A 24,934-nucleotide genomic window follows, 5' to 3' on the forward strand; every position below is an offset into this window, starting at 1 on the left:
GCTGTGTCAATCGATGCTTTTTAAAACAACATCATCGAACTCTGAAATACTCTATCAAGTCTTCACACTGAAACACTGTTTCGGATTTTCAAGAGAGTTTTCATTTGTTCATTGCATGCAATGCGACAGTCTTGTTTTGCTCTATGAGCAACTAAGTTCTTTAATTTAAGTTTAATTTTCAAAAAAAAAATATATTTTCATAACAAAATTCATGAAAAATTCGTCACATGAAATTATTTACAAGTAATTTTACTTTGATTTACTTTTGGCTCGCAGTAAAATATCTACTTACACAATTTTCTCATTGAACCAAACGATTTTCGGCGCTATGACAGCGCTGCTGTCGACATGATTTCATGTTGAGCTGTTGAAAAAAAGTATTATTTTGAAATTCAAAGTACAAATAGAGGTTTCCCTTTCGATTTTTTTGAATTTTTAATTCAATTTTCTCTTGAAATTTCTAAGTTAGAAAATTACGTAAACATTTGAGCAAATGGAAATGAGTTGATGTTTTTGTTGTGAAATTAAAAAAAATGATATAAATGAAAGAATTGCAGATTTTTTAAAGAACATTTTTAGAAAAAGAGAGCGAGATTGCATATTTTTAGAGTAAATTTTTGAGTAAAGCATTTGAAAAAGAAACGAGTAATGGAATTTATAGAGAAACATTTTCATGTGACTAAATTTGAGGAGAAAATCCCTATGATGAACAAATTCGAACGTCCACCTTTGACACTTTGAACAAAAACTCTCTTATATTCTTATCAAAAATTCATCCGAATCAAAGTTTCTTGTAATGACTTTTTTCGCGTTCAGCGACGAATGTTTGGGCAAATTCCTTGAATCGTTGGCTATCATCGATGGAAGTTCCGATGAGATTGTATTTGCTCAACACGAGTCCATTGCCGAATACATAACGGCTGTTCCAGTACCAAGTCTTCATGTTATTCAAATCGAGTGTGCAGGCATCGTTGTGTATTTCATGGGCTTCGATGCCATGGTCCATAAACTCGAATGAATCACTCGTATGAAATGTGCATTTTGGGCAGCAAAAATTCCGTTCATGATTGGCCAAATGTTCGAAAAATGTAATTTGATCGAGATCCAAGTGACAGCAACCGCCAAGCAGTTGAACACTTTGATTGTCGTTGAATTCAATTCGATCAAATTCGAGTGTTTTGTGTTCATCCAAATAATGATCTTTCATATCATTTTCCGTTTCGAGAATCGTATCGCATCGGCCACATTTAAAATTTTTTCGTACGTTAATTTCGAGCAATTGGTTAACTGTACCCTCGCTCAAGCAGACCGGATTCATGATATTTTCTTGCAAAATCGTTGAATGCTCAAGACAAAAATGATCGATGAGATTATCGCTGACAAAATTGCAAACGCTGCACTGATTCTGGTTGATGGGATTAACCGCAACAAATGGTTGATTCGAGTGTTTTTGTGCATGATGTCTTACGAGATCATGGAATGTGCTCAAAGTCTGGCAATGGATGCATGCAACCAATGGAATTGCATGGAATCGAAATGGTAATTGATCTTCGGTTTCATGTGTCTTCGACCAATGAGTTAGAACATCTTCGACTTTGCTGAAATATGTGCCTGTCTCTGGACAATGTGCACACGTGTACATAATGTGACGATCAAACTGTGAGTTCATCTTTGTCATTTCCACCACGCTACTCGCTGTGAAGTTGTTGAAGCACATCAATGGGCTTAATCGAATTGCAAGCGGCCGTGTGTCGTGTTTCTGTCGATGATGTGCAATTAATCGTTCTTTTGTCGCCAATGTTGAGTCACATGAGGCACAAATCAAATGTTGCTGCAGCAAAAATGCACGATGAACTGGAATCGATACCACTTCCAGACTTCGTGTCATTCGATCGACGAATTGGATTGCAGTGAAGTCAACGTTGGCACCGGTGTGACTCATTTTGAAATGTTCCATCGCCAATGCCGTGGTGGGAACGTGTTGATGGCACATGTTACACTCAAACTTCACGTTGACATCATCAACTACCGATGCTTGACCCTTGGCATCGAAGTTTTTATGATGATATTTAAACTCAAGCGTCAAGTGACGGCGAATGAGATGAAGTTGTACTTCAAATTCCGTTGAAAACACACTTTGGCAATGGAAACACGAAAATAAATCATTGCCGTGCAATTCCAAATGACGCATCACATCAACTGGAGTGCACATTCGATTTCGATCATTGCTCGCTTCGAGTCGATCATTGCAATGTGGACATTTGAATCGTTTTATAATTCCGTGCATCTCTTTGAGATGACGCTCAAAATCCCCCGGTGCTTTACTCTGGTGACCACAGCTAGCAACACCGCATTTGTAGCGCTCCTCTTCAATGATGAATTTATAGCTCTTGCCGGTCGAGTTCATATTTTCACGCATTGTGTCCATGCGACGAGGGTCATTCGGCCTCTCTGAAATGATTGAAGAGTTTGATATTTAGTGAAAGAAATTGGTTTGGGGTATGTGATGGGTTGTCAGTGACAGCCTGTCACTGATCAATGATTACGAATTTTAATCGGTGAATCGACTGTTTCTTTGCTCATCATATTCTGTTCATCACTGACCGTACGACAATTTATTGAATGCAATCGCCGGATAACGATCCGCACAAATATTTATTGGAAAACTAAGCTTTAATGAAAAACAAAACAATTTCTGTGTTTGACTACCAAGTTAAGTTTCGATCAAGAAATGTCTCAATTCAGCTACATTCACTGTTGCAACCTAAAAAACTAGGCCTATTACTTCTTTTTATCGTTTCAATCACCATAGAAACCGATTTGACAAGCATCTCAAAACTTACTATGAGATTCTTTGTGGCCGTGTTTTCGTTTTTTCGACACTTCTTCTCTTGCTTCTCCTTCATTGGAGTGTTTTCTCTTCACTGGAGTGGCTTTGGATATACCGAAGTCATGTTCCCATACTGTAGACATGTTCCTGAAAAATTCATTGTGGAAAAAGCAAATTCAAAGTAATTAGCGTATGTTTCCATTGTAGCACCATCGACATAGATGATATGTAAACAAAACCACTTTAAGGCAGACGTCGATGTGTGGTTATGTCAATGATATAATATGTCATAAGCAAACTGAGTGGGCACTTGCAAATGAATATTAAATATTAAATAAATACACTGCGTAATTTCGAAATTCAAAATAAACTCAAAGCAAATCTACTTGCAGACCATGTTTAATTATATTCACACATGCCAAAGTATAGGCCAAAGCCGAAGCAAATTTGATTCTTATTGGAAAAGTCTGTGAAACTTGAGCAAACGGTCATAGTCCAATTGGAAACATTTTAGTTGTCCAGAGCTCGGTTTTTTGTATTGAAAAATTTGGCACACTTACATGGATCTAGATGTGTCGGACAACAGAATAACGGACCAGAGATACCACTGCCTTTAACGATCAAGTCGATCCAATTTACTTTTAACTGTTCAGCATTAAAACCGGGAAAATACTCTAATTGAACAAAAACAATAGGAAATCGGACCGCTATTTGGATACAAACGTCACTTCATTTAACAACAACAAATATACGTTCTGCAACAAGTGTCAAACTCACGGTGAATGTCAGCTGATATGTTGCTTCGCAATGCCAATTGAACGCTAAATTGGAACGCACTCGGAATGAATGCACAAATAGCTCTTTTTGAATTATATTTCCACTCAATTATTTCCAATTGGCATTTTTTTGGAACAATGTCCCAATTGAAAATGATGAAGTTTTTCAATTTTATGTTATGCAGCATAAGTTAGCTTACAATTTCTATTCGGTATTAAAATTTTCTAGGAAATAAATTATGCAAATTATTTCGAACATTGTTTTTATAGATTTTTAATGGGTTTTGGAGGAAAAGAAACGATTTTAATGGAAAAAAGAATTCCATTGACAGGTTTTTCTCTATTTTCCGGATACATATTTTTTGGGTTTACCATTTGAGCAATTTATTTTTAATGAAAGAAAAGAAAACATTTTTACAAAAATTGTGTGTAATTGTCATTTAAACGCATGTATTTTATGTATCGATAGATTGAAATAAAAGTAAAATATTTGACCAGAAAGGAAAACTTTTTATGTGATAATGATCGAGGAGAATTATTCTGATTACAACTCTAAATTTTGCTGAACAAAAGGCTTGTTATTTTCAATGGTTAATATTTCAAGTCAAACTGTTTAGTTCTGATTAAAGACATATGGAATTTATTAGATAAATGAACTTGAGATATTGATAAGGATAGCAAGTGACTTGAATTCGTCGATCACAATCCAATATACATTGCTTCATCTGATCGGTCAATGCTTCAATCTGACATTTTGATGCTTCCGTTTTTGCCATAACCGTTGAAATTATTACAGCCAAATCTGAATCGTCCAAAATACCACTGTAGTCAGCCATAAACTGTTCGAATTGTTCCTGGTTCAATTCGGAAAACGAAATACAACCGATTGATTGTCCCAGTTGAGCCTTAAGATTTGCTGGAGTTTCATTCAGTTTCTTTCCGTTTCTTTCGTGCACACTTGGCTTTGGCATAGACCATACATGCATCAATGATCGTCGATGCGCTGCACTTCGATGTCAGCAACTGATGTAAATATTTTGCATAGCGTATCGCAAGTGCATTCCAAAAAGCTGGTCGATTTCAAAATTGCTTCCGCATTCGATTTGATTGTTTGCTCGAAAAACTGTATCGTGTTCGGTATCTCGAGTAGAATGGCCAATGCATAGCCAGAGCACATCTCATCAACGGTAAATGACTTTTGCAATGGCTCTACACAGATTGCCAATGCTTCTACTAGCTCATACTTCTTGCACAAACTCGACACGTCGATGATGTGTTCGGATGTGAGTTGAACTTTATTCAAATAGAAAAATTGCAAAAATTCCTTAAACGCCGCAACAGATGCAATAACGATTGGGACGTCACCTTGTTCGGGCAACAAACCGTAGAAAATCGTATCAACAAATGTTGGACTGATTATCGACAAGATACTCTTGTGAGCTGGGACAGTTTCAACGTGATCAGTTCTAGCGCTGAATACAAATTTCACGTCAGCCGTTTTCGAATCCAAGTACAACTTTTCGGACTTGTTCCGAGTCAAGTGGTTATCCTTTGTAAACACGTTGCCGGTCATTGCTGTTTCGAATTAAAAAATTTATTCGGAACGATCAGATAATCAATGGCGCTGTGCACATTGTGAAAACTAATTTATTCTTCAATTTCCATATCAGAATACTTACTTTTGTAAGAAATTTTTACAGACTACATTTGAATCAATGCAGAATATTTTCGTTTTTTTTTCTTCTTAAAATGAAAAATGATATTCTTCTTAATATGACTCAATGTGGGTATCATGCTATCAATTGATCAAAAGAGGCACGAGTGTTTATGTCTGATTCATTATAAAATACATTTCAATATGAACTTGGCGTAATTGTCATTTAAACGGATTTATTTCATGTCTCTGTAAATTGGAATAAATGGGGAACTTCAAGTAATCAGTCACCAATTGGAAACAGAAGTGTATTTATGAGATATTGATTGGCGTAAATTATTTTGATTACAACTCTAATTTTCGGTTGGCAAAAGACTTGTTTATTTTCAAAGATCGAACTGTTTATTTCTGATTAAAGACATATGGAATTTATTTGATAAATGAACCAAGGATATTGTGAATGTTCGCTTAGATTGTAATCAATAATCTTATTCAATATCTAGAATATCAATATTGGATCTATTTTTATACGAATAGATATTTGAACATATTTTTGGAAATGTACCAAATCAAATCTAACCGTATTTTCTCGATCGTTTAAAATGTTACGAAAAATTATTGAAAATTATAAAGTAGGTATAGTTGAAGCTTCAAGACCAGGATTTTCTGGATTATTGACATATTGAATTAGTATCAAACCATTTAGGTGTTGAAGTCAATTATCTTGAATGATTTTAGTCTTTAGTATTTTGGAAGAGAAGTCGAGATACTGGTCCGAAAACGTTTGTAAATATGATTTGAATGTCATCCTGCAATCTTACTTCACTGTGGAATTTCTTGTTGTCTGAATGGATGTTTTGAGAGCCATCAATTCTCAATTCATATTTAACGTTTCGTTCGATTGCAATCGGTTGCTTGAGAACGGTGTGATATTTAGGATATTCATTCTTGGTTGATGTTATTTCAAGGCTCTGCAGTAATTGAGTTCCACGGTAAACTGATGCATGCACGTTGTCCATCGAATTAGAATTACTACAAAAACACGCCCAATGAACTTCTGTCAACAGTAGATTTTGAGTTGATGTGAAGAATGATGAAAGTGGTGTACGATTATAGCCATAGCTATGATTATTATTATTATGTCCACTATAGCAGCACGATTGAATTTCGCGGTTGCAATCCAACACGTTAGCACGTTCAATGGCCTTCAAAATAATTGCAGCAAAATCTGACTCGTTCAAAAAACCATTGTAGTTGGTCATAAACTGTGCGAAGTTTTCTTTGCTCAATTTAGCAAATGGAATGTATGCCCAAAGTTCTTTCAGTTGAACCTTAAGATTTGCTGGGATTTCTTCCAGATTCTTTCTTCCACATTCGGCTCTGGCCCAGGCCATGCACGCGTCAACGATCGCCGATGCGCTGCAGTTCACCGATTTCATATCCGGTGTAACCAACTGAAGTATTTTGTCGAGCGTGTCGCAACTGCAATCAAAAAGCTGGTCGATTTCAAAATTGCTTCCGCATTCAATTTGATCTTTTTCTCGCAAAACTGTATCGTGTTCGTTATCTCGAGCAGAATGGCCAATGCATAGCCGGAACACATCTCGTCGATGCTGAATGACTTTTGCAATGGATTTTCACAGATTGCCAGCCCCTCCACTAGCTCGTACTTCTTACACAAATTTGACACATCGATGATATGTTCGGGCGTGAGTTGAACTTTGTTCAAATAGAAAAATTGGAGAAATTCCTTAAACGCCGCAGCAGATGCATCAACGATTGGGACGTCACCCGGTTCGGGCAAAGAACCGTAGAACATTTTATCAAACATTGGACTGACTATCGACAGGATACTCTTGTGAGCTGGGACAGTTTCAACGTGATCAGTTCCAGCGCCGAACACAAATTTCACGTCGGCTGTTTTCGAATCCAAATACAAATTTTCGGACTTGTTCCGAGTCAAGTGGTTGTCAAACACGTTGTCGGCCATTGCTGTTTCAGATTATAGAAAAAATACATTTACAACTCAAGCAAGACTATGAGTCATAGCGCATTGCGCATTGTGAAAATAAATTTATTCTTCAAATTCCATTTCAAAATACTCACTTTCTGTAGAATCTTTTGATTGCTTTGACGTTTATGTTTCGAATTCAAATATTTCAATTCTTTCGATCAGAAATTAATTATTTCAATAATTTTTTAGACCTTTTTTGTTGCGAAATTGCCTACGCTCTGAATCGAATGACTCATTTAATATAACTATGAATGTGCAAAGAACTCTCATGTGTATTTTTCCTTCTAAATTTTGACACATCTCCTAACCTGATGAAAATGATCATTAAACGCCTACCGAATGCGTTCTATTCAAGTCAACGTATTTCAATCCAAAAATTACTTTCAATGCAAATTAAAGCTCTAGCAAGAATAGTTCCTGAAATAAAAATAAAATTTCGTTTGGGCACTTATTACATTTGAATCAACATCTCGCAGAATTTTTCCGTTTATTTTCTTAAAATGAAAAATGAGACTATGACATTCTTTGTAATACGACTCAAGTAGGTGATCCAACGAAATATTATTTTGCTTTGTATCATTTTAATGTTATGGCCATTGGCTTCAGCTATTGTTTGGATGTATGGATTAATGGATTTGAGTGGGGAGCACCGCAAGGATGCTCGTCGCGTAGGTCATGAGACCTTTTGCAAAACTACCCGTTTAAGAGAAAAGATTTGACTACTGTATTCCCAAGTGTTTTTTCATCCATATTTACTGTGTGACATTTCCAGAAGGCCGCAATGCATTTGAGGCATTGCTCCTACTGGATCTTCTTGTAAAAAAGGATGAGTCGGCAGTATGAGTACTTCTCAAAGTGGAAAATCTGCCTGACTTAAAGACGAAGTTAAAAATTTTACTGATTTGAAAGTTAAGTACTTCGTTTGGTGTAAGCATATCCATACCGAAAATATTTCTTCTGATATGGCTTAGTGCAGGGCAATTGCATAGGAAGTGGAGAGAGGTCTCCTCTCCTCTTCCACAAAAATCGCAATCGGGGTCGTCAGCTATTGTTTAGAAAAGGCACAAGTAAATCATGTATGATCCAATGGATTATTGATCCATGGTCAAAGCGAATTTCAACACCAACTTCGATTTCAATGTGTTGGTCGAGGTAAATTATCGAATAATGTCATTTTTCCATTGGTCTTCAAATCTCAGATCCGTATTTCTGGTCGATAACAATGTTTGAACCTTTGAAAAAAAAATAGTTGATTTTGCTTATGGATTTTTTCTCATGAAATACTAAAATTAAATGGACAAAAGAAGAACCGAGATAAATATTGAAGTAGCGAATCACTTTGGTGGTTTAAAATTTCAGATAGCAACTAAATAATTTACCACTCAAATCGAATTGGGAAAATGTATTTGATACATTTTTTAATATATTTGAATGCAAACGATTTCATTTTTATGGAACAGAAGAGGGTGAATTGAAATAAAAATGGAAATCACATAAGAAATGCAGCCTCAATAAACGGATAGATTTAAAATAGAGTCTGATGAGCGTATTTGAACGCACTCTTTCTTATTTATAACTCATTCCGATTTAAGTGTGTCCAAATGTCAAAAAGACTTTCAAGCCCATTCATTCAAGTTCTCGCTTTGTTCGAAGTCACATACATTGAGCCTAGCTCGTGAGAGTGATTTTCCATTAAATTTTTGGCCAAATCTCACAAGTATTTGTGAATTCCATAAAATAGAGGCAAATTGTTTGTTTGAATCTGAGTTTATCGTGAATTTACATTGAAATGTAAGTATTTTAGTGATGATGAATTTTGTTATAACTTCATTGAACAAAATTTGAACATAACCTACATCTTCAATGAACGATAACATAAATCGTCAGTGGTTTTGAAACAAGAGAACTTTTCATATAGGAATGTTCCATTTCAAGAGTATTTTCAAACCTTTATCGTGAATCATTGAATACAAAGCATTTAACGTAACTTAAAAATTAATTTAATTTTCAGCTTGATGCGACGAATATTTCGGTGATGGTTAATAAAAGGAAGCGACGATGTCAAACACCGAAGCGAAACAACCGAGCAAAGCGACAACGACTAGCAAATGACAATGAAGTGGTGTGTGCTACACAGATTGTAGACGTAAACAACGATTGCCTTGAGCATGTGTTCAACCACTTGAGCCTGATGGATCTTATCAATGTGGCTAGCGCGAACAAACAGCTTGGACCAGCCGCAGCCACTGTTTTTGCTCGCAAACATGGAAAAAAGATGGTGGAGATCTTGGCCTGTGACTTTTCATCAAAATTTTCGGAGACAGAGGCAGTAGAGGTGACCAATGATGCTATTCTCATCAGCAAACCGGCGGTAGCTTTCAGAATTCTGCGTCTTTTTGGTGATGTTATTTTCAACATAACGATGAGAGGTAAATGGCCCTTTCATGTCGAGCGATTGAATGAACAGCAAATACCTTTGGGCAAACATACCTTAGCCTATATCAACGAATACTGTTCAGACAGCCTGAAATCACTTGCACTCGATAGCGTTGTTTTCATGTTTGCAGACGCAAAAAAGCCATACAAAAATGTTGAAGAGCTTTCAATCGAACATGGAACCATTGGATTCGAGGCATCGCAATTCAATGACACTTTCCCGAAGATGCATCGCTTGAACTTAAATTTCAATGCTTTTTCCGATCACAAACACTTTGCCGGTAGACTTGAGCAGCTTGAACACTTGAAAATCGGATTCTTTGGTTTGTGCGATGGACTCACAAGAACCGATGTGAGAAAGATCATATGTCTAAATCCTCAACTACAAAGTTTAAGCCTTATGGGTGACTTCAATTTGAAATTTTGGGACTACGCCAGCAAGCAATTGAAACAACTCATCGCTCTGGAGCTATACTTTGACCAAGATGGTTCCCAAAAGTACCCAGTTAAACCGATCCGATTTGAATGTGTCGAAACCCTCAAATTGAACATTGCTCCAAGTGAAAATAAGTGGAAGCCAGAGAAAGTGTTGGTGTTCAAACAACTCAAACATTGTAGACTAACCGGTCGTTTGAATGATTCTTGGATTGATTTTGCCGTTGGGAGCCCATCGATTGAGAAACTCGAAATCGTCATGAAATTTCCACACTCATTTTTTTTCACTGAACATCAAATGGCACAACTCGCTGCGAATCTCCCGAATCTGACTGAATTGAGCATGACTCGGTGCTCATGTTCCGTGAAAGCAGCAATTCGATTTTGGAACGAAAGCCAAACTGTCCGCAAATTTACATTGACAGTTTTTGATAAAGATGACCTGGACGAGCTTTACTCCAAGATCACATCGGATTGGAACGCAACCAAAATGCGCGAATTAATTGTAATCGAACGAAAGGAGTAGTTTCGGGTGTTTGACGTTACAAATAGTTTTCATCTTGGAATGCCTTCTGCATTCGGACTATGCTTGAATGCAAATTGAACAACATACACACATATCGAAGTACCAAATCAGTTGGTAGCTTTAACAGTTTACTCAATATGATTGTAACACTTTCGTTCACATAAAGTGATTGTTCTTTTTCATTGATACAGATATAATTAACATCAAAATAATTGTTTGAATATAAACCAATAGCCACATGAGATCTAATTTTTGGCAATTTGTACCCAATTTGTATTATTCACGTTTTTTTCTATTCTATTTTACAATAAAATTCAATTCATGAAATTTCAAAGCAGAAAACGGATCCAAATTAATTTCGAAAGTAAGAAAATTTAAAACAATGATAAGATTGGTGTAAATAAAACAAAAACCATGACGTCATAAGGTGAGTACTAGGCCAAAATAAAAAGTTTTACGAGCGTAAAACGGACTTTTCCGCACAAGTATTTTTTTATATGCTTACGGGTCAATAAATCACATTTGAATGAAAAAAATGAGATAAAAGATAATGGCCAGCATATTATAACACTATCATATTTAATGACAGCTGACCGCAAAAAAGAGCCAAAGTAATCATGTAAAATGACCCATAAAGTATATTTTTAAATGAAAAAAAGTTGAAAATAAAAATTAAAAAGAAGACCATCATGGTTGACCAATCATTTAACACGGCTAACGATAAGAAAATGATATAAAAAACCAGAAAATGCATTTTGAAATGAAAAAAGTTGAAAAAAAAAAATTCAAAAAAAAAATAGAAAAAAAGTCAATAATGGTCGGCCATCGTGTTATAAATCATTTAACACGGATTAACATGATAAAATCGTGTTAAAACAAATCAAAAATCCGTTCTATGATAACAAGAAAAGAAATTTTTTTTCAAAAAAATCCATGGGTGAAATTCTATGACATCCGAAAATTACCAGATGAACTAGTCCAATTTGGCCCAACTTTTGATACATCCAAGGTATTTACTAATAGTGACTCCTGGCCAAATTTGAGCGAAATCGTTCAAGCGGTTTTAAAGTTATCGTGGACACAACCAAAAATCGTAGTTTTTGGGCCATCATGGTCGGCCATCGTGTTATAAACCATTTTAAATAAAACTATGTGAGAACGATACAACAATCCACTCTAGGTTGATGAAAAAAGACATTTTTTTTTCGACATAATCCAAGGGGGGACCCTTGGGTGATTTTCTATGATGTCCCAAAAGTACCAGATGAACTGGTCCAATTTGGCCCAACTTTTGATACATCCAAGATATTTACCAATTGTGACTCCTGGAAAAATTTGAGCGAAATCGCTTGAGCGGTTCGAAAGTTATCGTGGACACAACAAAAATTAGCACACTTTTTATCACGTCGATCGCTATACTTTTCTCACACACTTCGTGTGGGGAAAAGTAATTAACGTGCGTTAGACCATAGCTGAAGTGACTCACTGCAAGTGAATGTAACATTTAATTAGATGAATCGGTTATTATTTTAGGTGTTACAAGTTCAACACTTGCTTTACATTCGTGATTTGGGCAATTGATTCTCTACATGTGATTTATGTCAACCGAAAATTGACAAATTCGAGCTCACGCCAACAATATTCGAATCTGTTACTTCAATCAACAACCAATCTAATAGAATGTGTCTTGTTTCAAGAGAATTTCAAAGAAGGGAGCAGTTGAATATTGAAATACCTTTGCTCGATTTGTCAACTTACTTTGCATTAGTTGTCAAGCATTATCAAATTGGGTCTATTAATAGAATTCTGATTAGTATCGAAAAACAGACATGAAACTAATCTACAACAATTTAAACGAAATTCAGTCCGTTGTCCGTTAATTATACTCTCTATTTAACGAAATGAACGTGTACTTGGTTTGGAATACATCAAATGTTCCATAATCAACAATGTTGATTCAACATATGTGTTTCCAATGCAAAACATTTTCAATTGTCTCCATATGTTCGTTTCAGCTCCACGCTCTCAAAATGAATTATTATTCAAGATTTCTAGCAAAAGCAATGGACTAACTATGCAGAAAGTTCTCGATCGCATAATATATACGACGCAGCTTTGGCACGTGTCAATAAATATGATTTTAATTATTTTTAAGCAAGAAGAGATTTGGGATCTTTTTAGTCAGAAACCTGATTAGACGACTGAGTGAAGTGGTGAATGCGTTAAAATCAAAATAATCAAAAACCATTTTTTCTAATCTAATCATGTTTCTTACTCAGTCAATGCTTGTTGTTTTCGAAAATGAGCATTATATTATCATTTAAACCAACCATGTACATTACACTGTGATCTATGACCCTTTTTCCGTGATAGCATTCGTAACGTAACGTAAGTAATACTATTCAAAACGCGTTCCATACTATAAACGCATTTGAAACGCGTTCCGTATTGTAAACGCAGCATTGCGTTATTAGTCATTAAACAGATAGACGAACAAACGTCATTTCGGTTTGTATCAGTTCATTCGGTGTGTGTACAGTGTTCGTACGTGAAGTCTGAAAATACATTTAGTGATTTATTGAATAATGAGTGATACCAAATACTGGGCATCTTTGAACGAAATGTTACAAAAAGATGAAATCGAATTTGACCAGCCAACCAAATCATCGGCGTTGCCATTGAATTTAATTTTCAAAAGCCGTGAATCAATAAAAAAAGGTGTTGAATTTGCATTGAAAAATTTCAATGAGATCGCAAAGTTGGAATATGAGTTTAACGACGGCCAGCCGGCTAAAGCAACGATCAAGCACTTACAGTGGGCAAAAGTGTACATTGAGAGCAAAAAAAGTGTTTTAAAGCCTACAAGTGTTTCAGTTGTAAATGCTCAATCGATAGTTTCGGTTGGACAATTTTTGCTCGATTGTCATTATGTAGCAACACAAAGCAGTTTATCTGAGTTCAAAATCCAAACGGATACCAAACGAAAAACACTGATCACATATTTGTTTGGAAATGAGTTTATTGAAGAAGTGAACACGACATCGGCTCCATTGCCAAATGAATTCAAACTGGTTGACACCTCATCCACACAAATCATATTCGAGTCTGGAGACGTTACATCTGCTCTTGATGAGTTGATAATGAATGTTTACGATCGTACTTTGTCACCATGGCGAATTAGATCAGTTTATATTGAAGAAACATTGAAGAATTCAATTTGGGATTTGCTTAAAAGTGCAGCTAATAACATAATTGGCCCAAAATTAACCGAAGAAAATATGAAAAATTGCGAAGAATTAACCAAACGGTTCGGCGGAAAGTTTGTCAATGGCTTCTTGCTTGATGTTCCAACAAAATATTTACCACAACCAACGAAACAGACAGATTTTAATCAAATTCCCGTGGTTATTAACTTTTTCCGAACAACCAAAGAAGCCATTCAACTGGTAAATGCTGATGTTCAACCGGACGTAAAGCATATCACATCAATTTGGACTGGAAATATCGAGATTTACTACGAATTAGCAGCTGAACTCAACGCTGAAGTCATTTGGAGCAACTCTATTGCAGTGTTTGATGATGCTATACCTTCTCTTACTTCTACCGAGTCTCTTTTGGACTCGGAACAAATCTCCAGGTTCGATGATGATTTTATTCTAGTTTTTTTTCTATTTTGTCATAATTCAACTCAATAATAAATTGAACATTCGATTTCAGTGCAACGTCAACGATCAACACCAAAGGAAAATACGCCGTTCATGTGCTTCAGACTGCAAACAAGACTCCGAAATATCTCTACATTCCGTTTGGCAAAACATTCGCAAATTGATTTTTTTTATACTTCAAATGTCGCGAATAAATGCAAAATGAAACAATAGAAAACAATTGAACTTTTTTGTCGGAAATCTTAGACTCATCTTCACATTGTAAAAGTATGGAAACGAAACATAATTGATTGATAGTTGGTATTTTAGGTCTATGTCGATGTCTTTGACATACACTGTATATGTGTCAAGTGATGTGGACTGAAGAAGGTAAGCTGTTTATGAACTGTTAGCGTGTCCAATGCAATGGACAAATTGACCTTCAAAAATTGCCATAGACCAAGCCGGCCTTGTTGTCAAAAAAGACTTTCATCCGCTTAGAGTTTGGCTTGCAGATTAAAACAGAATTTGGGTTAAATGAGACTAAGAAAAAACAAGTAAACGATGCATGTTATGAATGTTTTCATACCATTGCCTGTATATTACCCTAGATCGCTTAGACATCACAACGATAAGCAAAATATATTCGATACTTTATCAATCTTTATGAGTCAACCAGACCGAATTATTGAAAAATTAGCGCCATCGAACTAAATCTACTCTAATATTTTTCAATGTTTCTCTGAAATGTTTGTGTCATTTTCAGGTTTTTGATCGTACGATAGTGGGAATCGAACTCGAAACTAATCTTACTAACTAATATATGAAAAAAGTTGGTATTTATGCGTTTCTGTTACCGTAGTGCAATTGTATTTCATATGTTCATGCATACACATTCAAAGAAGTGAACACAATGATTGTTGAAACTTTGTCATGTAAAAATCATATGGCAACGGCCCTGCTTACCACGTATTCTGTTGTTGGATTCGTTTTGAGTGTACCATTGTTTTTATGCATTCGAAGTAAAAAAAACTACTGAGCTTTTAAAATGTAAACATTAGATCAAAAAACGCACGCAAGTTTTCGTATCAGAAACAAAGAAATATTGCACGGTAGCAACGGAAGAACACAGAACAATGCTTTTCAATGAAAAAAAAAACATTGTGAAAATGGTAAACAAATTATTCACAGTGAATATTCTATTTATTTAGATATACTACTGTGTCCAAAAAGTAAGGTGACATTGCATTTAAAATTTAGCGCGCTGGGGAATTTGAAAAAATCCTTTTATTTTTAGGTTGGTAGGACTGTCTTTGACATCCCTGCCAAATTACACGTCAAAATATTCATTAGTGTTTGAGATACGCTTCGTTTTGTGGACTGCTAAAAGTGAATTTCTCGTTTTTTGCGATGTCGAAATTTGTTGATCAAAGAATTTGCATTAAATTTTGTTTGCGGAATCAATTTTCTGCTGCGGATTCGTTGAGGATGGTGCAGAAAGCCTTTGGTGATGAGGCTATGTCGAAAAAAAATGTTTACAAGTGGTATAGTGAGTTCCAAGCAGGCCGATTAACGATTAGAGACCTTGCTGATGATATTGGCATATCGAAAGGCTCAGTCAATACCATTTTGAAGGATGTTTTGGGCCTCAAACGCGTCAAATCTCGACTGGTACCGAAATCATTGAATTTTTTGGAAAAAAGGTGTCGAGTTGACGTGTGTGAAACAATGCTTTCTGACTACATTGACAAGACGAAATGCATGATCACTGGAGACGAGACTTGGATCTATGCTTACGACCCGGAAACAACCGACCAATCGAGCGAATATCGTGCCAAAGGTGAGCCGAGACCAAAAAAACCGCGCCAAAGTCGCTCAAAAATCAAGGTCATGTTCACTGTTTTCTTCGATTATCGGGGTGTTGTGCATTATGAGTTCCTTCCCCCGGGTCAAACAGTCAACAAGGAATATTATTTGAGTGTTATGCGTCGTTTGCGTAACGCTATCCGCCAAAAGAGGCCGGAATTGTGGAAAGACAACTCTTGGTTTTTGCACCATGATAATGCATCGTCTCACAATGCGATCATTCTTCGTGAACATTTCGCCAAAAACTCGACTCATATCGTTCCACAACCACCGTATTCACCTGATTTGGCACCGTGCGACTTCTGGCTGTTCAACAAGCTCAAAAGACCGCTCCGGGGACACCGTTTTGAGACGATAGAGCAGATTGAAGCCGCAGCGAAGACGGAGCTGAGGGCCATCCCTGAAGTCGACTTTTTCAACTGTTTCGAAGATTGGAAAATCCGTTGGCATAAGTGCATTGTATCGGGAGGGGATTACTTTGAAGGCGATGAAATTGATTTGGAAGAATAAATAAAGAATTTTCAAAATAAATGCAATGTCACCTTACTTTTTGGACACAGTAGTATCATACGAAAATTTATATAAAACTAATCTTTTAAATGAAGAATATTCGAAACAAAATTAATCTTCACAAAGACAACTATTTTTTAAAAATGTTACTTTCAATAGCATTACATAAAATGCATGAATCATTAAATGAAAAGATTGTTCCAGGTGAATCAGGTTTCACATGATTCTTATTTTTTAATCCATAAGTACATTTGCAAACTAATCTTAATACCGGAAAATTAATATCGTTTTTTTCTCAAGAAATACTGAAATACAAATTTAACTAAAATCATAAAATGTATATGCTTCAGAAAAATTGTTAGTAAATACCATATCTTTAAAATTATATTGGACTAAGTCTAATATTGGAGAAAAGAAAAACAATTTTTTTGTTTGTTTGTTTGTTTTTAGAGACAAGAGAATCAATGCTTTAAGATGTCAAAGGTTTATATGCGATTGTGTTCAGTGGAAATGTTCAGCTGACGGATGTAAGATCCAGTTTATTCTATTTTGATATTGTTTTTCATAAATCACGAGCAGACTCCGTTTCGCTCGCTTTTCTCACTCCTTTCAATTTAATCAGCTTCAATTAGGTCGAATTATTCATTAATTAATGATTGCTGTTTGCTGTTTGCTGCAATTGTCGTTTGACTGTCTGTTCAATTTTGCACTTACTTCAATTTATTTGATTCGATGCGCTGATAGTTGAAATTGTGCTTTGAAACTATTCGCATTATTCGGGCAACACGATAGAAAAATGAAGCTGCTTGGCTTCATCGTTTTAATCTGTATTTGGATGGAAGGCGGTAGTTCTCAGCCACAGCAACAACAAATAGAGAATTTAGAAAAACAACTACAAATACTACAATCGCAAGTGGACCATCAATTCCAATATTTAAAAAAGGTTTGATGTTTGTGAATGTGGATACATAATTCATATTGTACATTTTTACCTTTTCCTTTTTATACCAGAAATATTTTGAAACAGTTCCTAAAAGCGGCAAATTGAAGAATATGTATTTATCCATGAGAGGGAATAATGATTCTGTTCGAATAGAAATTCATAAAGAAATAATGGAAAATTTCGATGAAAAAATGTACAAAAGATTTGAAAATATCAACCCACAAATGGTGAAAGATTATAAAGAATTTTTTTCAAAGATCTTTGACGAAGCAATCCACTCAATGAATGATAGAATATTTAATCTATTTGACCCTCCTTCGGGAGTAAAAATATTGAATGTAACGAAAATTCAACAAAGACAAGAAAGAATTTTGCGTGACAAGGGTGGCCAATTGGAATATGAATTTTTCCGGGCAGATTATAATGAATGTCTTGAATTATTAGCAATGGATCTGTCTAAGTACCTTTCACTAGATGCAGTTTCTCGTATAATTAGTTTGCATCGTATGCTATATGGGAATCGAACAGAGATTGAAACTGCATTGGTGAGTATAGTTTAATAAATGAGAGCATATGTTGGTATTGTTCTCCCTGTCTCTTTCTCAATCAATTTCATATATTTATATTTTCAGTCTTATCTGTATGTTCATGCACCTGCTTCGACAATCGGATCCGTAATGGATGGAACGAGCACCTCGCACTGACGAATTCATAATAATATCAAAAAATTAAAAAAAAATCAAATGGTAGATACAGAATTTCGATAGAACTTTTCAAAATCAGCTACAATTGAATAAAGTTTAGTTCTTTTCGTATCAAAGTTACGTTTTCGATAACTGAATGAACAGAAAATTCACAAATTACAGTTTTCGTTTTCATCAATCTTTTATTTGTACTTGAAAATGCGATTTTTAAAATTCTCATAAAAATATTAGATTAAATTGTTATCATTGAAATGTTTTGCATCCTTCAAATATTCGTTGACCGCGCTGGAGTTAATGGAACACGATTCAAATACATCTCTTGATGATTCTTCACCTTCCGATGTCAATATTTTGTCATAGTTATCGTTGGAATGTTCAGCAATCCAAATTGCATTGAGAGCGACATAAACTGTACCGTATTGGAAATGGCTTTCTTCCACGAAATTTGAAATTGTCATTTTTGGACTTCGAAATAATATTTTTTCAGAGTCGTCTATTATGTCAATAGTGATATAGTCGGTGTCGTTTAATTTTAATCCTGAGTGATATACACTGTTAATTTTTTTCCATTTGTTGTATGAAACGGTGATCATTTCTGAAGTGAATACCGCATCCGTTCTCTTCAAAAGAGGAGAATCGAAAAAAACCCGAACTTGTAATATTTTAAGAGTGGACCACACAGAACCTATCATATACACTCCTTCTATGCTGACGGTAAAACGGCCTTTTCCTACAAAACAAAGAATCAGGAATTAGAATTGAATTATAGTTCTTTATGAAGAATTTCGTCAATTTTTTTCCGCATTTAAGCTAATATTTTTTCCACCTGTTTTTGTGCCGCGAAAATTTTTGCATGTTTTATCAAACATATTAACTGCTCTGGCAATTGGCACTTCCAACCGATCTCGCGCAAGGGCATGATAGTCACTGATACAATAATGGTCGCCAGTGTATGATGTGCGTTTATTATTTTTGATATACTCCAAATTGTCTTTGATGGTATATTGCAAGTCATTATTTATTTTGCATCTAATTAGGTAATGTTTCGGCTCAGCATGTCGATCCAATTTTCTCATTTGATATGAATTTAAGATGTTGTATATATCTTCCAACGAAGTTGATTCTCCTGATAATTCAATTTTTTTATAACGATGTAACAATACCAATTGAAAGTTGTCTTCCAAGAGATCTCTCATTTTACAGTTTAAATCACTTTCACCTTCGCGAACAAAATTTGTGAAAAAAAAATAAAAATAATAATTTATTAAGATTTAAATTGATTTTGTTTTTACCTTCGAGATATGGCATTGTTTTGGCTGCCAAAAATGCAATTGGTGCCATCGTTAAAATCAATTGGCTCGTGACGGATGGAAATAAATGGTAATTTAAATTTTGTGATGACAATTGCGAAACAATTTCAAGCATCTCTCTATTTGCAACTTCCAATTGTACACAAAGTCTGGCAGGATATTTGTGTAATCTTTTGATACCGACGATAATGTTCGAAATGGTGATGTGTTTTTTGTATAGGTCTGCTCGTACATCGTCTCGAATCTTTAATTTTTCGATAATTTTGCCCAATGCATCTTTGTTTTCATATTCTTCCTTCAACGTATCATACAAAACTGTAGCTAAGGTACCCACTACATTCAACGAGTACTCATCTGTAATGGTTAAAACAGCGGACACAAAGCTTACATCGAAGTTCATTGCCGGATCTGCCGCTAGATTGGTTGATTTTTCCAACGCTTTTGATACTTCCGTGTCGAACGTTTCTTTCAAAAACATGGAATCCATCACCGCAAAGTGAATATTTTCGTACGTAAGTTGCTGTGTTGAACAAATATTTAAGAATATGAATGGTAATCGTTTGAGATATCAAACATTTTATCTCGTTATCTTTTTATCCACGAGAACAAATAGTAACCACACAATTTATTTAAGACGATATTTGAAATGAAAAAAACAATAGAATAAATGTTCTAGAACGCATGAATTCACTTACGCCAAACGTGGAACGACTTGTTACAATGATAAATAAAAGCAAACCAACAACTTCAACTTTCATTTTTTTCTTCATTTTTTTCGTTTCAGAGAACTGTATTCAAAGACTGTTGACTGTTGAAGATAATAGTCGGAATGAAGTATATGTAAAATGAAATGAATATAAATTGAAAGAAAAAATTTGCAATGACAATATTCCTTTGAAAATATTTTTGTTGTTTACTTCGATTAACTTGAGTTAAAAATCAATGGAATCTCGATTATTGCCGCATCTAGTTCAGTCTTATATCAGATTATAATCGCATTGTTCTCACGGCATAGCTTACTCAATCAAAGGGTTAGACACAAATTCATACTCAACAAACACTCGGCGATACTAGAATCTACTCGATGCTACTCGGTGCCATTTGGTTCAGTGTATTGTGTAGTATACACAGAGAACTGTCAAAGTCAACTGAGTGTTTTGAGTAGTTTCGAGTTTACATTTAAAATGCATGGATTTACTCGGAACTACTCGGTGCAAAATGAGACAAATTCGTCAAAACTTGTACGTTAGAAAACTGTGTCTACCCCCTTGTACTCAATATATTTCAAAGTTTTTCGGAGATTTATGAAGAGAGTGCGTATATTAACTACCTAACTACTTATTAATTACAATAGACAAGAATATAATTCTCAAAAATTTCAAATTCAGATGAACATGACGATACATTCCAATTTTTGGTGGAAACAAACGAGAAATGTGAATGGATCTGGAGGTTTTATTCGAAGTTCATCATTTGTGGGTTTGCTGTGAGCACAGTGACTGTTTCAACACTTTCAATTGTCTTTTGTTTGTTGATCAACGAAAATTTTGATATTCGATACTTTTATCATTCATTCAGCATACATCATTAACACGGGTATAAAACGATAACAACAATAACAAGTATTACGGATCAATTTGCTATCTCACATTATGTAAGCCTGGTCACTCGAATTGAAATAGAGTAATTAGAGTATTTGAAACAATGATATCATAAGGTGAGTTAAGAGCTAATAAAATCCATTCGTGAAACACATAATCGATCGTCCACGGACGAATATTGTCATTAAAGGTGTTGACATTTAAGGATTCCATTAGCACAGAATCTAGTTTATTTTTCCGACGCGTGTTTTTCTTTTCTTTCTCTGGCACAAGAGCCAGACTAGGAGTACCACGCGATATTTTAGGTTGCCCTGAATTCAGAATAGACCATGGTTTAGGATCCTGCACTCATTGGTAAAAAGTTATGACCTTCGCTTTCGTCAACGAAAGATTGAATTGGCGCCTAGACAATTCAATTTACGAAATAAAATCCATAGTAAACATGCCACACCATGTTAATTGGATAAATCTAAAGTGCTCAGACCATTTCTAAAATGGGCAAACAATTTTTTAATTTCCGAAGGATACATTTCAAAATCCAATTAAAAAAATCACAAATTTTATTTGTTGCTACCATATTTGTGTCCTTCATTTATTATGTGATTTGAAAAAAATTTAATTGCATTTTCATTGATTCAAAACACGTTCGCTATAAAATTACGTGTTTACTTTGATCAGCATTTTGTTTTCAGTTCACTTCTACTTGTTTTCTGAAGGTTTGAAAAGATTTCAAAATGAATTTCGGTGTTTTTTTCCTGAGTTTTTTCTCACCGATCAAATCCAAGTTGGAGAAAATTTTGCGATATTTACAACAAAATTCGTTTCTCAGGAAATTTTGTGAAGAAACAAATCTCCATGGATTCAATCACATTGCCAACAGGAATTACACGGCGTTTGAAAGGTTTTAGTTTAGATTTCTTTCCATTTCTGCGTGGAAAATGCTAATTTTTCGTTTTATTCCAGATTCGGCTGGCTGGCATTGGTTCTGTTGTTCACTTATTTTGCGCTTTCCATTTGTATCGATCTAGTGTCACGATTCATAAGTGATCCATTCGTTCTAACTTTGGAAGAAAATTATCGCGACTGGACATATAATGTGCCAGCGATGACAATTTGTTCAGATTATGTAAACGAGAGTTTTATTGACGAGTATTATCGACACTCCGAAAATATTGCTTCGATCAATCACAACTCAAAAGTCTATCGTGACTACAATCATATATGAAGATGATTGGTTCGTTGAATGCAGAAAATATCCATTTGATCGACGAATTTGAGAATACGGATTTATTCAAAAGTCTCAGCGGAGAAGAAATATTCGATATCGCACTGAATGTATGTACATTAGTTGTGGTACTGCAATCTTGAAACTTCTAACGTCTTTTCAATAATTCAACAGCAAAAGCACATCAACGGAGAAGAGCTAATCAATTATCAAGATAACGTATGAATGGTTTTGGTAATTTTATCATCAAAACTGCTAACGCCTTTTCAATATTTCAATAGGGAAATGGAACTTCTATTCCATCATCAATTGACTTGATTCGCCCCATAGTCACGGAAGCGGGAATATGTTGGTCAAGCACGAATCTGTTCAAATACTTCAAGGCAATACAAAATGAGTATGATATCAATTTTAAATAAATAATTATGTTTCCAGGCGCCAAATGTCCCATTCTTATCGTTGAAAAAGTTTGCATTTTTAAATATGATTTTTTGAATCAATTGATTTTTCCTCATTTGTTTAAAATGACATTTTATGAGCTGCCCGAAAAGGAGCAAACAGGTCCTTATTTTACTCTCAGCTTCAGTGAATGAAAGGTCGGAAATAAATGCACGGTGCCAATACACACAGAAATACAAGATGCCTCACATTCGTACTTTTCTACACTCCCAAACATATAATTTCCAATTAAATCCAATTCACCATGCATTGAAATTAGGAAAGAATCATTTTTTTTTAATCAGACCTTAATATCAGAGCGATTTCAATACTCAGTTTTTTATACATTGTGACATAGCGACATTTTTACCGTGTTTTTGCGTACAGCATATAGTGTACCACGCACCTACTCTACGACCCTAGAAAAACGCTAGATTTTGAGATTTTCGGCGTTGAAAAATCTGGGGCGATCCCAATACTTTTCTTACACGACATGGTCGTGTAGGAAAGTAATAATCTATTTCTATTCACTCACAAAATGTTTGGCATTGAAAGCCGCAAGTGTAGATTCGACTCGGAAACTACTACAGACCGAAGCTACCCATTGGGACAGTATACGCAAAATCTATGTTTAATGGAGTGCAGCGTCGATGTAGCAATCAATCTTTGCGGATGTCGACCATTCTTCTACAAAATTGGTGAATGTTCTTGTCTTGACTACTTCCTTTGAATCATACGATAGTCCATTTAACGTGGTTAATTGCAGGTGCTGGGCCAATTTGCAACGTCAATGGAATGTAAGAAAAACCACCTCAATTGTTAACCAAATAAAGATTTAACAGATTTTTACGTTGTCTTAGGATTTGCCTATCAAAAAATCGTTGGAAAGAGACACGCAAAAACTGTTCATGTTTGCCACAATGCAATTCAATCGAATATTCATTCACACGGGCTTTTTTTCCGTTTCACGTATTCTACATCCGCTACTTGCCCTTCATTCCAAGCACAAGGCTTAAACGAGATATCAAATTTGGTATTCATTTTTTGGTTGGTGCGTTCCAATTTATTTGAATCACTATGTGATATTAATGGTTCAGATTCGTAATCGTCTTTTTAATATTCGAATATGTGTCTCTTTTCTCCCAATATAAGTGTTGGTCGGTGGTGCTGCGGCACTATTTCTCGGATGAAGTTTCATCAGTATAATTGAAGCCATTTATTTTGCCACAAAATACTTGCGTCGAGACAAATTTGCGAACTCATGTCGAGACAGAAATGCTAGTAGTACCACACGATATAATACGATGGTCATTAAATTCGCACGTCGTTTCAATTACTTTGTAAGGAATAATGGCTTGCATGGCACCCGATATTTGGATCGTCGATATGGACCGATTGATCGGTGAGACAACATGGTTCTTTATTTTTGAGTATTATTATTGTTGAACGGTGATGCTCGATGACACCAGTCCACAAGAATTAACATGATTTTCTATTTCAAGCTTATTTTGGATATGCGTCCTCATTGCTTCGGTTATTGCAATGATTGTGGTCTCCATGTACATACTAAATGACTACTTCGACAGTCCAGTTGTTGTCAAGGTTGAGACGATTGTTCCGAACAAGGACATTGCATTTCCAGCAGTGTCTGTTTGCATTCAGAAATATGACAATAACAATGCAAACACCGAGAGAGTTGAACAATTTGTCAAAAAATATTACGCAGAACATAACATTGAAGTACCTCAAGAGTAGGTTTATTGGTGAGTTATTTGGAACAGAGAAATTATCTTATAGACTGTTTTCATTTTTAGTAAGGACTTCTACGATCAACTTATGATCTATGCTTATGCATATCATAGAAGTGACGAGAATGGAAAACGGCCCATGACATTCGAAGAATTGAATGCATGTGAGAATGCAATCAACAGCACTTGTGGTGTGGATATCGAAACTATAAAGCAACTGGTGTGCATTTATTTGATCGTCTCAACTCGTTCCATTCTATTATTCCATTCATCT

The 24,934-nt window shown here is 35.2% G+C and overlaps 6 protein-coding genes and 1 long non-coding RNA gene across 7 annotated transcripts in view; 4 read left to right on the forward strand and 3 right to left on the reverse strand.

The window, feature by feature from the left end:
- Positions 1 to 410: 410 nt before the first annotated feature.
- On the reverse strand, positions 411 to 3,599 carry LOC129570380 (zinc finger protein 142-like). Its single transcript, XM_055449955.1, has 3 exons — positions 3,391 to 3,599; positions 2,844 to 2,977; positions 411 to 2,451 (listed from the first exon to the last, which is right to left on the reverse strand). Coding segments are annotated over exons 1-3 (1,806 nt in total). The 5' UTR covers positions 3,393 to 3,599; the 3' UTR covers positions 411 to 781.
- A 2,776-nt stretch (positions 3,600 to 6,375) lies between these two features.
- Positions 6,376 to 7,451, reverse strand: LOC129570382 (BTB/POZ domain-containing protein 3-like). The gene is made up of 2 exons (XM_055449957.1): positions 7,367 to 7,451; positions 6,376 to 7,252 (listed from the first exon to the last, which is right to left on the reverse strand). The coding sequence occupies exon 2, from the start codon at positions 7,248 to 7,250 to the stop codon at positions 6,696 to 6,698; it is 555 nt and encodes a 184-aa protein (XP_055305932.1). The 5' UTR covers positions 7,251 to 7,252; positions 7,367 to 7,451; the 3' UTR covers positions 6,376 to 6,695.
- A 1,451-nt stretch (positions 7,452 to 8,902) lies between these two features.
- On the forward strand, positions 8,903 to 11,013 carry LOC129570345 (uncharacterized). Its single transcript, XM_055449916.1, has 2 exons — positions 8,903 to 9,065; positions 9,286 to 11,013. Exon 2 carries the CDS (start codon positions 9,310 to 9,312, stop codon positions 10,669 to 10,671), a length of 1,362 nt encoding a protein of 453 aa, XP_055305891.1. The 5' UTR covers positions 8,903 to 9,065; positions 9,286 to 9,309; the 3' UTR covers positions 10,672 to 11,013.
- A 2,175-nt stretch (positions 11,014 to 13,188) lies between these two features.
- On the forward strand, positions 13,189 to 14,553 carry LOC129570343 (uncharacterized). Its single transcript, XM_055449914.1, has 2 exons — positions 13,189 to 14,308; positions 14,389 to 14,553. The coding sequence occupies exons 1-2, from the start codon at positions 13,257 to 13,259 to the stop codon at positions 14,498 to 14,500; spliced, it is 1,164 nt and encodes a 387-aa protein (XP_055305889.1). The 5' UTR covers positions 13,189 to 13,256; the 3' UTR covers positions 14,501 to 14,553.
- Positions 14,554 to 17,419: 2,866 nt separating this feature from the next.
- Positions 17,420 to 18,433, forward strand: LOC129570385 (uncharacterized). The gene is made up of 3 exons (XM_055449961.1): positions 17,420 to 17,634; positions 17,703 to 18,179; positions 18,267 to 18,433. The coding sequence occupies exons 1-3, from the start codon at positions 17,488 to 17,490 to the stop codon at positions 18,336 to 18,338; spliced, it is 696 nt and encodes a 231-aa protein (XP_055305936.1). The 5' UTR covers positions 17,420 to 17,487; the 3' UTR covers positions 18,339 to 18,433.
- A 2,491-nt stretch (positions 18,434 to 20,924) lies between these two features.
- On the forward strand, positions 20,925 to 21,351 carry LOC129570397 (uncharacterized). The gene is made up of 3 exons (XR_008688120.1): positions 20,925 to 20,961; positions 21,037 to 21,134; positions 21,227 to 21,351. It is a non-coding gene; the product is annotated as an uncharacterized LOC129570397 (long non-coding RNA).
- A 2,373-nt stretch (positions 21,352 to 23,724) lies between these two features.
- LOC129570365 (uncharacterized) overlaps positions 23,725 to 24,934 on the reverse strand; it is a 2,635-nt gene continuing 1,425 nt past the window's right edge. Inside the window, exon 5 of the mRNA XM_055449939.1 lies at positions 23,725 to 23,779. Within this exon, the coding sequence (XP_055305914.1) occupies positions 23,725 to 23,779 (55 nt within the window). The remainder of the gene's footprint in view (positions 23,780 to 24,934) is intronic.

The sequence above is a fragment of the Sitodiplosis mosellana genome, unplaced genomic scaffold (genome assembly GCF_009176505.1).
Source record: "Sitodiplosis mosellana isolate CC-2019 unplaced genomic scaffold, AAFC_SMos_1.0 Smas_scaffold_54, whole genome shotgun sequence".
Lineage (NCBI taxonomy): Eukaryota > Metazoa > Arthropoda > Insecta > Diptera > Cecidomyiidae > Sitodiplosis > Sitodiplosis mosellana.

What these genes read in the sequence shown, in the direction of transcription:
- LOC129570380 (XM_055449955.1), bottom strand. An exon ending in CGGCCACAAAGAATCTCATA is followed by an intron (nt 2,452 to 2,843) that starts GTAAGTTTTGAG and finishes CAATCATTTCAG; the next exon opens with AGAGGCCGAATGACCCTCGT.
- LOC129570382 (XM_055449957.1), bottom strand. Translation starts at nt 7,250, where the DNA reads ATGGCCGACAACGTGTTTGACAACCACTTGACTCGGAACAAGTCCGAA.
- LOC129570345 (XM_055449916.1), top strand. Translation starts at nt 9,310, where the DNA reads ATGGTTAATAAAAGGAAGCGACGATGTCAAACACCGAAGCGAAACAAC.
- LOC129570343 (XM_055449914.1), top strand. Translation starts at nt 13,257, where the DNA reads ATGAGTGATACCAAATACTGGGCATCTTTGAACGAAATGTTACAAAAA. An exon ending in GACTCGGAACAAATCTCCAG is followed by an intron (nt 14,309 to 14,388) that starts GTTCGATGATGA and finishes ATTCGATTTCAG; the next exon opens with TGCAACGTCAACGATCAACA.
- LOC129570385 (XM_055449961.1), top strand. Translation starts at nt 17,488, where the DNA reads ATGAAGCTGCTTGGCTTCATCGTTTTAATCTGTATTTGGATGGAAGGC. An exon ending in AATTCCAATATTTAAAAAAG is followed by an intron (nt 17,635 to 17,702) that starts GTTTGATGTTTG and finishes TTTTTATACCAG; the next exon opens with AAATATTTTGAAACAGTTCC. An exon ending in CAGAGATTGAAACTGCATTG is followed by an intron (nt 18,180 to 18,266) that starts GTGAGTATAGTT and finishes TTATATTTTCAG; the next exon opens with TCTTATCTGTATGTTCATGC.